This window comes from Cyprinodon variegatus, unplaced genomic scaffold (genome assembly GCF_000732505.1).
Source record: "Cyprinodon variegatus isolate N-32 unplaced genomic scaffold, C_variegatus-1.0 Scaffold419, whole genome shotgun sequence".
NCBI lineage: Eukaryota > Metazoa > Chordata > Actinopteri > Cyprinodontiformes > Cyprinodontidae > Cyprinodon > Cyprinodon variegatus.
The window spans coordinates 412031-428458 of record NW_015150872.1 but is presented as its reverse complement, the minus strand read 5'-3'; the positions used below and the strand labels follow the sequence as shown (position 1 = coordinate 428458).

Genomic DNA, 16428 nt, shown 5'->3' with positions numbered 1-16428 from the left:
TGCTTTTACTACACTTTTCTGTTTTGTGCATCATTTTTTATTTGGTAGATTCTTTGTTATTCTCATGAATGTCAGGGTTTCTTCACCAAAATAGTCTCTTTTCTTTAGGTTGTTGTGTGCGTTTTTGAACAGTCTCCTTCCCTCCTCGATGTTTTCCATCTTAGGAGCTGCAGGAGGGAGGCAGAGCCGATCCAGCTTTCTGAATTACAGTGTTATCTGTGCGTGCATTTGTTGTTGTTTCCAAGCTTTTCGCTATCCTCACAGTATGCTCTCCCACTCTGCACGGTCACCTCCTCCTATCTGTCCTGTCTTCTGTCTCTTGTTCCCCTCCTGGTGTGGTGTAGGATGTCTGTTACAGTTTTCTGCTGTGATGAGATCTCATTAAAATCAATGATTTCCATTTTCACAGCCCTCACTGAGGGTGGGTATGTTTTGCCATAACTCACTGTCGAGCTGTAAGCACTATGTGTGATTAAAACTAGATTCATGAAGCATTTTGGAAAACATTTTGATGCTAAAACTGAGATGTTTGGTGTCTGCAGTGGTAGTTTCTATGTGACAAAGTAGCAATTTTCATTTTTTTATTTTTTATTTCTTCTTACATTAATTTTTTATCTGGCTTATATATTTTCATAATGTAGTTTTAAGTTTCACCTTATGATAGTGGCTTTTCTTTTGAGATTCAGGCTTTTTCATTTCTATAGGAACAACATTGGAAAATATTGATTTCCATCCTTCCTGCTGTGAGCTGTCATAATTATTACTTGGAGTGGAAGACTGGGAGTAAAGAGTCATTATAAAAATGTTTTTCACCATCTTCAAACAAAGATGAAGAAAAAATGGTTCCGTCAGGTTTGAAAAAGGTTATTTATCCAGAACCGGAACACTGTTAAAGAAATAATAAATTTAAATAGATTAAAATAGAATAATTTAACATAGATGCATGTTTCAATGACATCCTCTTCCTTTTAATGAACCATTTAAAAGCGTAATATCAACATTATATCCATCATTATTATAATTTTTTATTAACTGCCTGACAGAATGACCAAACCGTACTGCCATTTCACCGTATTTTGAACTTCACTTAAATGAACTCTGATGTCAGTTAAATGACTCTGCTTGAAATAGATTTGTGGTCCTTAGCTAGGATTCTGATTTAAAACTCAAAATGAAGCATTAAAAGGACCTACATTATTTATTTTTACAAATAAAATTTACAGTGGCTTTAAAAATGCATAGTCGTATTTATAGCACTGTGCGAACCCAGAACTCAGGCATTTGATCTCCATAATATAAGGCGATATACTCCATGTGTCCTTCCTGATAGTGTTTTGGTGGTCCTTTTTAAGTGGTTATGGCGATGAGCAGACTTAAATGGATGCGGTACCAGAAAGAAGAACTACCAGAAAGCCAGATGGCGACAATTGATGTAGCAACATTAAAAAGCCCAACCTTCCTGCAATGTGCCATGGTAAAACAACAGCTTGGCGCTGTCAAAGACCAATGGAGCCAGAGCAACCCTACATTGTAGTGAAGCTCCCAAGAGCCTCCTATCTGAACATCAAGGAAAAAGAAAAGTTTTTCCTTGATGTTCAGCTTTAAGGTCAGAATCAACCACTCGATCAATCATGTTTTGTGTACTTTGACTGCTGAGACTAAGAACAGTGCTGTCATCACTAGTATAAGCATTTATAAATATGAGTACTCAATCCACCCACTAAGCAGCCACATTTGAGTGTCTTGTCTGCTCCAGCTCTGTGCAGAGATCACCAATGCTTGTACTGTATTCCCAACACTATTGGAGTCTAATTCATCCTAGAATCACTTTTTTTTTTGTTTGTTTTTTCATGCCAGATCTTTGACTTTTCTTTATTATTTCTAAGCTGCTAACTGGCTTAGCCTCAGTAGGCTGCTTCTGAGTTTACCCATATTTGCACATGTGCAGTATCATACATCCTTTTTTATTGATAATGCACATAAAGGTCATTATTTAATAACAAACTGAGCAAAAGTGAAGCATGAAAAACATAAATTGCAATTAATATGCTGTCAGTATAGAATATTCTTTAAGAAATAGTATGCTGGTCAGCAATTCAATATATATAAAAAATGCCAAATAATGTCTCCTTGCAACTTTTGAAAAATCCATATTTAATGTAGGACAGTATAAGTCAAGTTAAAAGGCATTTAAAAAAATAAAACAAACACTTGTTTGGTGACCTGTAGAAACCTTCCGGTGGATGTTTATCATATTTAAAAAAAATTTTTTCTTTTGGAAATTTGTATTTAAAAAAGTAAACAAACATTTAAGCTCCAGCATGCCCCATGGCACAAGGATAGAGCACAGTAACATCCCCTTTACTGTTAGGATCCTTCCTGTTATCTGCTTCATGCCTGCTATCTCTTGACTTGTTGCTGCCTGAATAAACCACAGACAAGCCTCAGCATGTCGTAGGCAGTAGGTCTTTCTAATTTGTTTTTACTTAGTTTTTCTACCGCTGAACTTATTTCTAATCACCTTACTGATCCTGAAAATAGCTGACTTAATTATTGTTATTAAAGCAGCAACATATGCAAAGCTTTTACTTGCAAAAAATCTGATTTTTCTGATTATTTTTTTTTGCATACCACTTTTTGGGGTCAGAACTTGGAGCGTGTCTAATCCTGGAAGATATTTAACATTTTGATAAGCCAAGTAAAAGGAATTACAGAAAACATTCTCATAAACGAACTACTTAAAGCATCTGTAAGGCCCCACAGTTTTCGAGTAATTATTACAGTTGCCATTGGGAATGAAAAGAAAATGGCTTTCATAGCTGATCTTATTTATTGTAAAGCAAATATCTACTGAGGTTTATTATTGACTTAAGTCTTAGTTCTTTGTATTTAACTCTTATTAGGTCTTGCATTACTCATGCCATTTTTTAAAAGCTAATTAGCTCTCAGATTGACGGACCTTTCAGCTCTATATTAGCACTCTAAAGAGCTCCTCTCTGCTCCGCCTTCTCTTTTTGTTCACTTTCTGTCTGATGTGTCTCCTTCACTCTCCGCCTCTCACTCTTGAGCTCTTACCAAGCCCTCCCACATCCTTTTATTTCCTGAAACCGAATCAATTTCACTTCCATAGTTGTGTGTGTGATGGGATAATTACAGCCAGTTAAACAGAGCATACTCCCTTAAAACACATTTATACACCCTCTTTGTCTTTTTCCTTTCCTTTCATAGTGCAACGATTTGTGAAATTAAGTCTATTCCCCTGGCAACTCTCCTCCCATCAAAGTCAGTCCTCATCATAACTACTGCTTCGACTTGCACACTAAGATGGACACGCTGCGGATCTCAGCCTTGACTGCCAGTCATATTTGTCCCCATTTTTACTCCATCATCGTTTTATCTTTTTATGCTGAAAGCTTCTCCATCAGCTGTGTATCCCAACATACCCAAAAAGGTCTGCTGTCAGCTGAAGGATTAGCCTTTGAACATGTGAAAGCCAGAGAATGGCTGACGTAACTGAATTGAAAGGGAATTATATGTATATATTATAGCGTTCCTCGAACTACGCTTCTCTGAAATAGGAGTCCCATCATAAATCTCGCCCCCCCTTGTGTAGTACAGTGGTTTTGAAATATTTGTATTTCTGAATGCAAACTGGATATAAAGGGTAATAATGGCTGTTATATGCGGTTTGAATGCTGGGTGTGGCAATTTGGAAGGTAGAATTACGAGTTTTGTGCAGGAAAGAACTGCTGTGGGTGTTTTAGATTACAACTAACAATATAGTATTTTACAGTGATCTTTTTGGTGTGCTTTTATGATGATGAATCTAAAAACACATGTTTGATGTTGTGGCAAAGCTTGCTTTTATTGTTTCTAAGAGACTGTGATAAAACAGGATCCATACAGAAAGCAGGGAGGTGTAAAGGAATGCAGAGCAAAAAAAGCACCACTAGGTGGTGTGGTTCACAGCACCTGTACTACCGTAAATGCACATTGTGCCTCTCTTACTGCCCTCCCTATTCCTATTCCTATTTGCATGCTGCACACACAAGCTCTGATGCACAGATACACTAATATTGTCTGGACTCTGAAAGTGATCTGAAATGCAATGTTTAGATTTAGAAAAATGAAGAAATCCCCCAGAATGTAACCTGTTTATACATGCATTTCTTGGTGTACAGGAAGCCAACAGATGGGGAATAAGGAGTCATAGAGAAGATGTTACGAACTGAGGCATGTGTTTGTAGGAGAAAATATAAGGGAAAGATATGTCAAGGCCTATGGTCTCTAGCAGGAGCTAATTTTGCTTTGTGGAAGCAGCTTTCACAGCAGTTACTCTTGAATGTCTGGATTTTGCCTAAATCGGCTTTTGCACAATTGGAGGAAAAACATTTTCGGTGATTATTCTTTAACTGCTAAAGTGCAGATTCTTTAAATCAGAATTGGCCTTAGTCTACAGCGATTCTGTGAACAATCAGAGCATTTTTCTGGTTACAGGGTTCACAGCCAAGACATAAGTATAAACATATATACATCATGTAGTAGGGCTGTTTGTAACGGACACAGATACACTTATTTAATTTCATAGCAATTTGCCTTCTTGGATTTATATCTAGACTTTGACTAAGCCATTCTAACTCATCATGCTAATCTGTAGGAAGGTGAACCTCTGCCCCTGTTTCACTTGTTTTGAAAACAGTATTTACCCCATCCGTCTTTCCATCAGGTTTGTTCAGAAGTGGATTGCCTTAGCACCATGCTAACACGACAGGTTTGAATGATGGTAAATACCACACATAGCTATTAGCATGTAGGACAGAAAGTTTAACTTGGTTTGCACCTTCTTATCAGTGTTTGCAAGAACTGCAAACAGTGCTTCTTCTGTCTTTGTTTCAACTGTAGCCTTTTCCTTTCCCTCACACATTGGTCAGAAGAGTCTAGTGTTAAATATCTATCAGACAGCAAAGAAAAGTGTCCTTATGAAAAATGTCTTTCCAGCTACAAATTGGGAGTGACTGTCTGGCTGAAGTGGAGGGATTTTAAGTGTAGCAGAGTCTAAAATAGCCGGAGATTGATTGGCGCTCAGAGGAAGCCTTTGCAGTAATGAGGACACTGTAACAGCCTGTTGTTGTGAAGACAGAGCTAAGCTGAAAGGTGCAGTGGTTGATTTACTGCTTATCTATTGAATCCTTTAGAAAAAAAAAAGTGCAAATACCACAAATAGACTTAAATTCTGTGGGAATTACAGCAAAAGCTTTGCAGCTTCACAACCTTGGAAGACCCCTTAATTCCACCTGCCAGGAGCACTGGCCCACCATAGATTAATCATTCTCCTCCCAGTGGGGGTCATAGAAAGGGAGGTATAAGTTAAACCTTTCATTTTCTTTGTGTTGTCTTATGTGTGTTTTTCTTTACCGTCTCTGGAGTGACATGCATGTTGCTGCCATGGTAACAGTGGTAGATAGGATTTGGTCGACCCATGCTGCACTGCTGATTTTTAGTTTGCAGCTCGCAGGGAAACACATAGTCTTAACGCATGTTCTCTGATTTGTGGCTTTCAGTTCTATAGAAACATATCATTGTATAGATGACTGGTTGTGCAACATGTTGAAAAAAATGAGGACATTTCATTTTATGTAAAGATTAATATTAGTTTAATCCCCAGTTTAGAGTACAGCTTTGTCACTTTAATCTAGCTGTACAGTGTCGGAGTATGTTTAAGGCATTTTTAATTGTGTCTGGCACGCCGGGAAATTAAACTGCGATACAGCCGCAAACAACTGTAAGGAGAGAATACTTCAGGACAATTAATTTATCACACAAGAGACTTTACAGCTTTTTAGATTACAGCTGTAAATTGACATTAAAGTGCATTTTGCGTGAAGCTGGCGTGAAAAGGTCAACGAGGTGAAGGGATCCCCCGTATAACACACAAGTCACTGCTTCATAGGTTCTCATTTTGTTGCTTATGAGAATACCTGCTAGGCACATGCAAAGTGCAGCTGCTAATGAAAAATCATAGCCTTAAGTCAGGCTGAATTTGGAATAAATGCAAAGTTTCCAATTGTCTCTGCTGGATAATGGGATCTGCCAGCAGTTGGAGCTTATTACTTTTTATTGTCTTTGTTGCACAGCCACAGGACAAGATGATACTCTGATGTCATCTATTTCCATTGTGCACTATATGTGCTTGTAAAAAATGCTGAGGTTTTTGTAAAATAACCTGATGTTAAAATGTAATCTTAAATTTCTATGACACTTTTTGTATTAATATCTTTTTGTTTTGATAAGCCCTTTATATTGTGGATCCCGTTTGTCAGACGGCACAGATAAACGCTCCTGTTGGTGCTGGAAAAACCCTGAGGCACAGTGTGACCGTGTGAAGGTCTGCGTTTCAGTCTCCAGGTGGCAGTGTGGCTCCACTCCTTCACAAGCCTCCATTGAAACGGACTTCGTCTTATACTCGGTTTTTCTTTATTTTTATCTCCCCCTTTTGTCCCACGCTTCTGCTCATTCCTCTTGTCTCTCATTAAGTGTTGTTGCCTCTCACTAAATCTGTCTCTCTTTCTCCTTTTCTTCTTTCATTTCTCAGTTAGTTCCAAGCATCCATGAGGTTCGGCGAGGAAAGAATAGATGGGGTGTTTCATCCACCCAGAGTGTATAGCCTGTGGTCTCTGGAGAGTTACGCAAACTAGTGGAAATAATTATTGCAAAAAGAATATCCAATCCATTTTTTTGTTTGTTTTTTAATACAAATGAACAGGTTAGAGTGTAGCTTACTTCCTCCCACTCATCTTCACAAATACATTTAGCTTCTTAATCCAACATCTGACATTTGGACTAATGTTTTACGCCTTTCAGTGCCTACCTTCTGTAAAATAAGCATAAACACATTCACAATGGCAATACCTTCTTCCTCTAGAACACAGAAGGCTAAAGGGTTAGATGATTTTTACAGTAATAAGTTTGATAAAAATGCATCGTAGAGATGGTGGCAGATTTAAACTGAAAATACAAATGTATGCCAATACATTTTAATATTATTTAAAGGTTGATTTGGTCCAGTAATTCACTTCTTATCATAAAACTTATATAAAGAGCGATATATTTGAAGCATTTTTTTAAATTTTAATTAATAGGAACTGTATTATGGGTTCAGTTTTATTAGTTCTATCTTATGGCCCAAGTGCTCATTGGGATGACTGCTCACTGCACTGTTGTCCAGCAGACATCTGTTGACACCCCCTAAAAGGTGAGGAAGTTATAAGTACTTGTTGCTGAAGAAATTGGTGGTTCATACAGTGCAGATTCCAGGCATGCTAATGGAGGGATGAGTGAATAGAAAAGGTTTAGTAGGAAAAAAGAAGCAAGAACAAAAACTCTAGAGTCTCTTGGAAGAAGTGAGAGGCACAGAATCTAAATGGATGGAGTTCAATGGTTTTGTTTCTAGTCAGCAAAGCCTCTGCCGTCAGTAGTCAGTGATGTTTTGAAGTGCCATGTCCTCTTATGGCGTGGACAGGATTGTGTGCTGCCACATTTAAACTGATATGGCATGGATGCCCTGGGAATTGATGTCGGTACTTCAGTACCCTGCTCACATCATCTAAAACACTAGGCTTGCTTGCTTGGAGCAGAAGAGGATTTTAATCCATCGTCATTGCCATCGCCATCACCTAATGTTGCAAACATTTGTTCATCAGTGTTGCTGGCTGCAGTTGATGAGTCGCTAACGGATGCAGGCTTCCTAACGGTGCCTAACGCAGAAGTGATAGCCGTAGATCTGGAGGTGTCAAATAGTGCAGTCTTCAGGCTTTTGTCTAACTGGATGCTTTCTCACATCAGAAGTACTCCCAAGCATGGTATCATCTGATTTTGCATAAATAGGTACGCTGTAGTAATGAAGGACATTCTTTTGTGAGATCGAAGAAATCCCCAAGCCACTACATATTACAGGGTTCCCGCGGGTCCTTAAAAAGTCTTAAAAAGTCTTGAATTTAACTTGCCGTATGCTGTAGGAACCCTGTATTAACAAAGGGAACCATGAAAGGCTTTCAATTTGCCAACATCACCAAAAGATCCTAACCTGACTCCGCCAGATGGATTTGCTCCGCATATCCATCTGGAAACCTTCCGTTGAATTAATTTTGAGAAGGGGCGAAAATACTGGTTAGCTGATTGGCCTATGTTGGTGATAGACGAGCCAAATAAACCAATCAGATCAACGAAGCATATGACGTACTAACCGACCGACCAACGCTGATTGGACGTTCGTTTGGTGAACAGCTCCAAATTTTCTTCAACGGAGAGTCTCCAGACTGATTAGCGAGTGAAATCTTGAAAGCTCGCGAGATCAGGATGGTCTCATGAGGCTAAAAAGAACCAGAACCATGAACAAAGGTTCTACTGACCTTAACTACAAATTTATTCTATGGATGAGCCTAAAGCCTCTTAAAGCAACTTGGGGCTTCCATCTCATTTCAGCAGGTCCACAGTCTCCATGTCTTCTGCACCTATGGTGTAATTCATGCAGATACCTGAGCAATTTATTGAAAGTACACACAGAGCAGTGCTTCCATATTTTTTACCAGCCTGATCTTTCTCTACTTCAGATTTCTTTTTCCTACTTTTGAAGTGTTAAGATATTTTAGGTAGTAAAAATCAGAGATTTCATCAGTTCTAATCTTTAATCATTCAAATACTTGAAGTTAATCACTAAACAGCCCCCTCCGTGTTATTCACACTGGCCCTGTCACCTGATGATGAACTGAGCGGTGCCCACACAGAATGTGAGGCTATTGTTGAACCGTCTCTTTGAACTGTAAGGGGTAATGTTTGATGTGGAACAGGTGTGACATAAGGGTTTGATGCAAAGCAAAGACATTCTCAGCAGAATCCCATTGTCTGGACGCACACTGAGCAAAGACGCCGTCTGTCCACATGAGAAATGTGCTGAAAGGTGCAATCTGATTCATGCCTTCATACGGTGAAGTCACAATGGGATGGTTGGATCAGAAATATGACCAGAAGGGTACTTATATCTGTTGAATGTACACGTTATTTTTAAAACAAATTACTAAGAAAATGATCATATACCTTATAAGATATCTAGATGCACTCCTAAAACTTTGTAAAACAGGAATTGCATCTATAAATATAAAAAAAATGGGTGGCCTTCACAATGAGCGAGCAAGAAAAAAAAAGAAAACCTGGGTAATTTCTTTTGTGAAACTGCTCAGAGACGATGCATGATGACGAAAATCCAACACTCAAAGCAGTCGTCTCTTCCTCTTTCTTCCCTAAACAGAATATTCCTTTAATCCCTTTTATCACCACCTGCCTTTTTTGTCTTTCTCTCATTAAGACATGTTTTTATACGCATCCAGACAGATTTATTTATTACTCGTTTTTCTCAGACTGATGCTGCTGTGTTGATATTAATTCTTCAAGAAGTTTCACTGTCGTGTCCTCATGCAATTTGCACAAATGTCATCAGCAAAGGGATTTTTCTTTCCAGATATATTTTTTATCAAACAACTAAAGAAGCAGCTTTTTAGAAATGAAGAGTAACTAGCAAGCAATATGCAATGTGGATAAGATTTTAAATATTCCACCAAAATCATTATCCTTCATATATATATTTTTTATTACTTAATTTAGTTCGATATTGCAATACTCAATGCTTGTTATTGTATAGGTTTTTGCCTCATATTGAAAACCAAGCATATTTAATGATGAAGAATGCGCATATCATTTAACCCAAAAACTAAATAATACACCTTAAAAGATGTTAACTGGAACCATTTGTAACTAGAACAATTTATACTGCAGAAAAAGATGAATTGAAAGTTACTGAGAGGTCTTTCTTTACAGTAACAGACATACTGAGCAGTTCTTTGTCCTCTCTTTGCAGGTACACTGTTCCTCCTGAGCATGGCAAGAGACTGGAAAGGCTTGCACAAGGTAAGCAACAAGAACATCTTTAAATTTCCACATTTAGATGTGACATAGGCTCGGTAAGAATATCCTCATGTTTTTATGTGCACATAGAAAGAGAAAATGTTTTCAGCTGTTGCTGATTTTTTTTTTTTTTATTATCACTCTTATGGCATTATCTTGATGCTAACAGGAGCTGAGTTAATTGGTCCATGTTTGTTTGCTTTCTCATTGGTCTTTTACTGAAGTTCCATTTTTGTTTTGTGCCAATATTTCTATGTAATCCCAGTAACCTGTTTCTCTCAATGCCTCATTACTTGTTGATCATTTCTCACATTCAGCCACTCGGTCTCCTGCCCTGTGTACATGTAGCTCTGAGTGGTCTTGTTCTTTTTGCAGCTCCTTTGGTCTTTGTTGTGGTTTTTATCTGACCAAACCTTTATTCTAATGGGGTTCTTTTCTAGGTCTTGCTCACTTTGTGTTTGTTTGTAAATGTTCTACTATCATAGTAATCTGTTTCCCTGATGCCTTTATATGGGTCTTTAATTTAAAATAAAAAGCTTCCAGCAACTCTGCTGGAATCAAGCATTGACCTAACAGGTCAGAAAATGAACCTGAGAGGGTTTCTTCTTTTGGTCTTTCTTCGCATTTTAATTAAAGTTTAAAAGAACTATAATATCCCAGGGAGTATTTTCAAAAATAGGTCATGTAGGAGATTTTATTATGCTCAAAGTGTTCTGTTTCATCTTTCAGGGAGGTCAAGCACTGACCTTTTTTGGGTACCTGACCTCTTTTCAGAATCCTTCACACCTTTAGAAGCCCCTCCCCGTCAGTCCTAATCTAGCTCTATGCATCAGTCCAAGCCTAGATCCACGCCCAAAATAAGACTGAAGCTCCTTGAAAGGTTTCCAGTATCAAGCATGATTGATGTTTCCTGTTTGAGCCTGCCCTTATCTCAGGTCCATGCTTCCGTCTAGGTCCATGGACCAGCCAAGTGCTTCTCTTCTCCACTATGGCTCATATGTACACTAAGTTATGTTAGTGACCTTTGAAGAGATCAATGCTCAATCTCCGACTACTTAGAGGTCTCTACTCTACCTTCCATTCAGCAGCAGTTCCTCCATGTCTGAGAAGCAGCTGTGTAATAAGTGAATACAGTCATACACTCTGGGGCTCTGCCCTATTAAAACCTTTGACATGTATCCTGTGGGTGGATGTGTCAATGTCGCTTTACTGACAGCAGAAGAGCAGCTTAGAAACATCATTGTGTTCAGTGTCTGTGCTAAACTGATGAAGAGGTTGTAGGAATTTGGAGGGCAAATTAATCTGAACTTGATAGAGGAAATAAAAACAACAACAAATGTAGACTTAAGCAAGAAAATAGATACTGGCAGCTGGTTGTTTGTTTGTTGGTTGTTTTTTTCAGTTTAAGTTTTTTTTTTCCCCCCCGAAAGTTTTATTTAAGGTGTTTTTGGGAAAGATTACTAATTTTAAACCAATTACTGACTTGTTTAATAATAATATTACAAATGGGTTTCTGCTCTGAAAATACTTTTTTGTTGTTGTTCAATTCAGTTTATTTATATACGCCACTTTAGAACACATGTCATCTCAAGGCACTTTACAGTTCACCAGATCATGCAGTAAAATTTATTAAAAGTTTCCTATATACGGAAAACCAGTCGATTGCATCGACTTATTGACTGGAAGGCAATCCCTCACACTAAGCATGCTTGTTGTTTGCAGTCAAACTCTTTGTCAAAGCTTTCCTGATTAAAAGTTCTTAATCCTGCCAAGACATGGAACTAAAATAGGAACAAAATGCAAAATCTCATCATTTCAAAGTGATAAAATACATACACAATCATTTTTAACAAGGTAGTTTTGAAGTTATAAAATATATTTGACAAGTATTGCTTTACTCAGAAGCATTGAGTCTTATAAAAGGTTTTCTGTCTCAATAGAAATGACTGTTTACGTTTGTTAATAAGATCTTATTAGTAAGATCAGTTGTGATTTTTAAATAACTTTCAGTTTATTGCAGCGAACCTAAACTCCTTTCATGAAACAGCCCCATCATAAACCTGCAGGCACGATCCCCTCTCTGAGCTGACTCTGGTCGATGGCGAATCACAAATAAAGCCGGCGCCATCAGCACACAGCTTTAAAATCAATGTACTGTGTTAAATATAATATGTGTGGGACAAATACCCTTTCTAAAGGCGTGCCTGTGGTGTTTGATGCTTACTTATGTCACCCCTAATAGATAAACTACTTTAGGCTGGTTTCCAGGGATGTACTCTACCTCTGAGATCTGTCTAACGTGTATTCCTTACAAAGACACACCGCATAGAGGTCTTCGGTCTTTTTTCACCTAAAATCTTTTAATCGAAGCAGCAAAAGCCAGTCTGTCCTTAAGGAAGTCAGCCGCTGTAGGGCTGGGATTGCCTTGCTTTGTGAATTGAAGGCATAAAGTGAATCACTTCAACTGCTTCTCACTAGAGACTAATAGTGGAAATGCATAAACTAGTGTTTCTGTCTTCCTTTTTACACATTTATGCTTGAGTAAGATTTGTCAATTCAGTATAACCTCTGCTAGATTGCCATTGGCCAGTCCAGTTGCTGGTTTTTTGTGGCCTCTGGCATCACCTGCATATAGGTTTTATTGAGCTCGTCTTCTCAGTGAAACGATAATCTGAATGATATTCCTCTTTGTGCCATATTCAGTGTCAGAGTAAGAAGCATTATCTGAGGTGGATAAATGAGACACAGTGAAGTGAACCCATTCTGTCTTCTTTCTGTGACACATGATGTCTGCTTTCATCCCCTACTTTCTTTTTAAGATCCTATGTGCCCGTCTTTCTCTTATTTTCCATTTTGATCAATGGGGATTAACTTTAGGATTGCATGTTCCTCAGAGAAAGCGAGAGAGAGGGATCTGGGATGTGCTCTAGAGAAACTTGATGGAAACGTAGCATATAAAGTCTGTTATGACTGGTTAAAAACAGACCAGTGATCAATGCCATCCTTAAAGGACTGGCTAGAAAATGTCCCCACCGTACTTGGTCAAAAAGAAGTAGTTTATTTTAATTCAGAAGCTCTCACTGTGTTTATTCTTAATGGATTTACTAAAATAAAATGACACCAGGTAAATCACATTATATACATTGAGTCTTACTTCTGTTTTAATTAGCTGCCGGGTCGTACCTCAGCAGCTGGTGGTTAGGATAAGAGCAGCTGTTAAATGGCCAACATCTGACCAATTAAAGGCCTTCTTAGCACACATGGCCATGATGTTTATGAAGTCCCAAACTGATGGTTATGAGTGTAGCAGAAATACTCAGAAGGACTGAGACGGTGGCCTTTTTTTTTTTTTTTTTTTAAACCAACCTGTCTATCTCAGGTGAAGTTATGGCTGCAGGTAAACTGGTTTTTTTTTTTTTTTTTTTAGCCTTTTAGGCATTTGATGCGAGTTTACCAGTAATTTAATTTGCATGTCTTTGATTGTTTTTCCTATAATGTTGGACTTTGCATGTAAGCTGGGCGGGTTGGGAGCATGCAGACAAAGAAAAAGAGCAGCCTAACTCTGAAACTCCAAAGGACATAATGAAACCTTTAGGTTAATATTACCCTGTGGAGAGCTCAGGGAGCCAGCTGCATTTTAATGGGGATTAATACCCAGGCTCTGTCAGCACATTATTCACCTTTTATCAGCTCCAACAAGCATGAGGGCAGCCAGAGTGCGGATTCCCTCTCTCTCACTTTTTCTCAGTAGTGAAGAATAGAGACTGAAACAATGTGGTGAAAATGAAGGATGAAATGGTTGCCGATTATACTGTCAGTCACTTTAAAGTCAAACTGGTGGGAGGCTTCGATGAAACCCCTCCTCTGAAGTAAAGGCAAGTACAAACTATAAAGAATGGGAACGTTGTCAACAGGGGAAAAAGTCCTTTCTTTCGATTATGCACAGGCCATCTGAGGCGGTCTAAGAGCATAAATGAGCCTTGGGTTTAGAGAGAGAGTGCTAGTTTTAAACCTCTAAAATGTCAGTCGGATTATGATCTCAAGGCAGAATGTGCCAGAAAATAGATTTGTTTTCTAAAGAAACATTCAACTCGAGAGACGGATAAACAAATTTCTGTTTGCTTATTAAAATATCAGGGAGCTTTTATCGTGCATTTGCACAATACATGGTTTAAAAAGGTCTTGGAAAATACTACCGCTGTAAGGTTTTTCTGTTAGCACCTTTGGGACACAGGATGAGCCATTTTAGGACAACAGTTTAAAATCTTGTATTATTCAGGATTAATTGTTTTGCTGAAAACACATGAGAATGGGGTTAAAGCATATTTGTCTTTAATGTGCTCCGGGGTTGCTTGTAAAAGGAATTAGCCTGCGTTAATTAAGCAGCACAGATCCTACGGCGGAGATTTAATTCTTTGGCTGCTCTGAGAGGCATCACAGTTTTAGCTCCTACTTTCAGTGTAGATTTTCAGTCCATCAGATTTCTTAACTCCTACCAGAACCCTCACAATCAATATCTTTTCAAGCTCCATGGTGACGTGATTATATCACAACATGTCAGAGGGGTAAACTGGATTGACCTCTCCAGGTTTTGGGATTTTAACAGTAATGTGATTAAATGCTGCTGTTTTTTTAGATGAAGACAGCTCCTTAATTGGGAGATTCAATATGCATTTCAGTTACCTCGAGCAGTAGTTCCCAAAGTTTTTCCCCTATTGTAACCAAAGGGGGGAAATGACCCAGCTCCACTGGATTGTCTGATGTTTATGAAATACAAAAAATAGTGACCTGAGAGGGATTTAATTAGATATCAATCAAATAATCCAGCATCTTCCCGCACCCCCGCCATGCTTCTGTGTTTTCCTCTGAGAGTAAGGAGAAGAAAAAGAAGAATCCTTGTTTGCCCACTGAGCGATTTGCCTACGACAGTCGACTGAAAATCAAACATGTTTGATTTTCTCCTGACCTCACAATTCCTGATCGGGAGGTGGTCATGAGAGGCTGATCGCCCCTCGTTACTCCCTGTACACCACGTAAGATGCACGATCAGGTTGAAAGTCACTCTGATCCGAAAATTGTCACACGACTTGAAAGTCGCCCCGAAAAGGGCAAAAAATAAATCGCACAGTGTATGCCCGGCTTTACATGTTAAGATATATATGTATTTTGTTCAAATAGACCTTAGGCTGTAGGAATATGCTCACTTTTAGTTGCCATGGCGAAGCCCCTGGTGTAATGTTTGAGCACGCCTTTTGGCTGAAACCTCAGATCACTTTTAAAGTGGTTGGTTTCCTAGCAGGGGCACAACTGTGATTGTAGTCTGTACCTTGTTTGAACAGGACTGATTTTGGCATCTTTTCTTAAAAATAAATAAATAAACCATCGATATAATCAAAATTTGGTGGTAAACCCAATTTACCACCCAGATAAAAGAAGTTGTTTAAAATATGAAAAAAACCTCTAAGCTCAAAAAACTGGAAGACTACAGAAACAAACACTTGTCCGCCTGAAGTGAATCATCTGGGTTGCATGTTAACAGACAGATTTATGGCGGCCTCTTCCTTCCTTCTAATGCCCCGTGCTTTCTTTCACTGGTTTCAGGATTCTTCCCTGGGAGCTCCCAAGGCTGCGATGCTTTCCTCCGTCACAAGATGACACTGATATCGCCGTCCATCTTGAAGAAATACGGCATTCCCTTTAACAGGGTGAGTGACGCATACAGTGCACGACATTAGGTGACATTATATTGATCAGCATGATCAATTTATCATCTAGAAGCATTTGTAGCTTAATTCAGCCACTACTCTATCAGTTTCATCAAAAGAGAGGCGCTTTAAGATCTATTGATTTGCATCCTCTATTGATTGGCACTTATTCATCTTCAGCCAAGCAGAAGTGGTCGGCTTAAGAGAATTAAAGAGTTCTGAAATTTCAAAATTAAAAGTCATTGGAGTCATTTTTACTTGTCTGCTGCTCTGTTCTTGGGTCATCCATAAATTATAGAAGTGGTTGGGTATGATACAAATGACTCAGCATTGATGCAGCCATGAGTAAAGATCGTCATCCGTTCCTGTCACAGAAAATGAATTGCCATCTTTTCACCTTTCTGTTGCAGCACAAACCTCCACAGCACAAAATAATGAATAAAAATTTGAAGAGGGGTATAAGGAACAGGGCAGGCATCCAAAGTTCTCCACAGCCAGCATAAGACCCCCTTCACCTAACTTCTTCCAGCACCCCCCCCTCAGGACGTCATTATCACAGTGAACATGTTGCGTGCAGCACACCTACCAGTAACCTCCTCGATTCATGTGTAAAAATAAAACTCTTCTGTTCTTGCCAGAGCAAAGAGGGATTTGTTGGTTTGATATCTTAACCATTACTGTTAGCTGAAGAAGTTAAATTCTCGGTTTTATGCCTCCCTACCCATTTCTCCCCTTATGCCTGTATTTCCGTCTGGCTTGATATTTC

The 16428-nt window shown here is 38.7% G+C and overlaps 1 protein-coding gene across 2 annotated transcripts in view; it reads left to right on the top strand.

Annotated features, from left to right (window-relative positions):
- LOC107093321 (lysine-specific demethylase 4B-like) overlaps nucleotides 1–16428 on the top strand; it is a 50920-nt gene that overhangs the window by 8755 nt on the left and 25737 nt on the right. For both annotated transcript variants that reach the window (XM_015388315.1, XM_015388314.1), the window contains exons 6-7: nucleotides 9911–9960; nucleotides 15559–15662. In XM_015388315.1, coding sequence (XP_015243801.1) covers nucleotides 9911–9960; nucleotides 15559–15662 — 154 coding nt within the window. The remainder of the gene's footprint in view (nucleotides 1–9910; nucleotides 9961–15558; nucleotides 15663–16428) is intronic.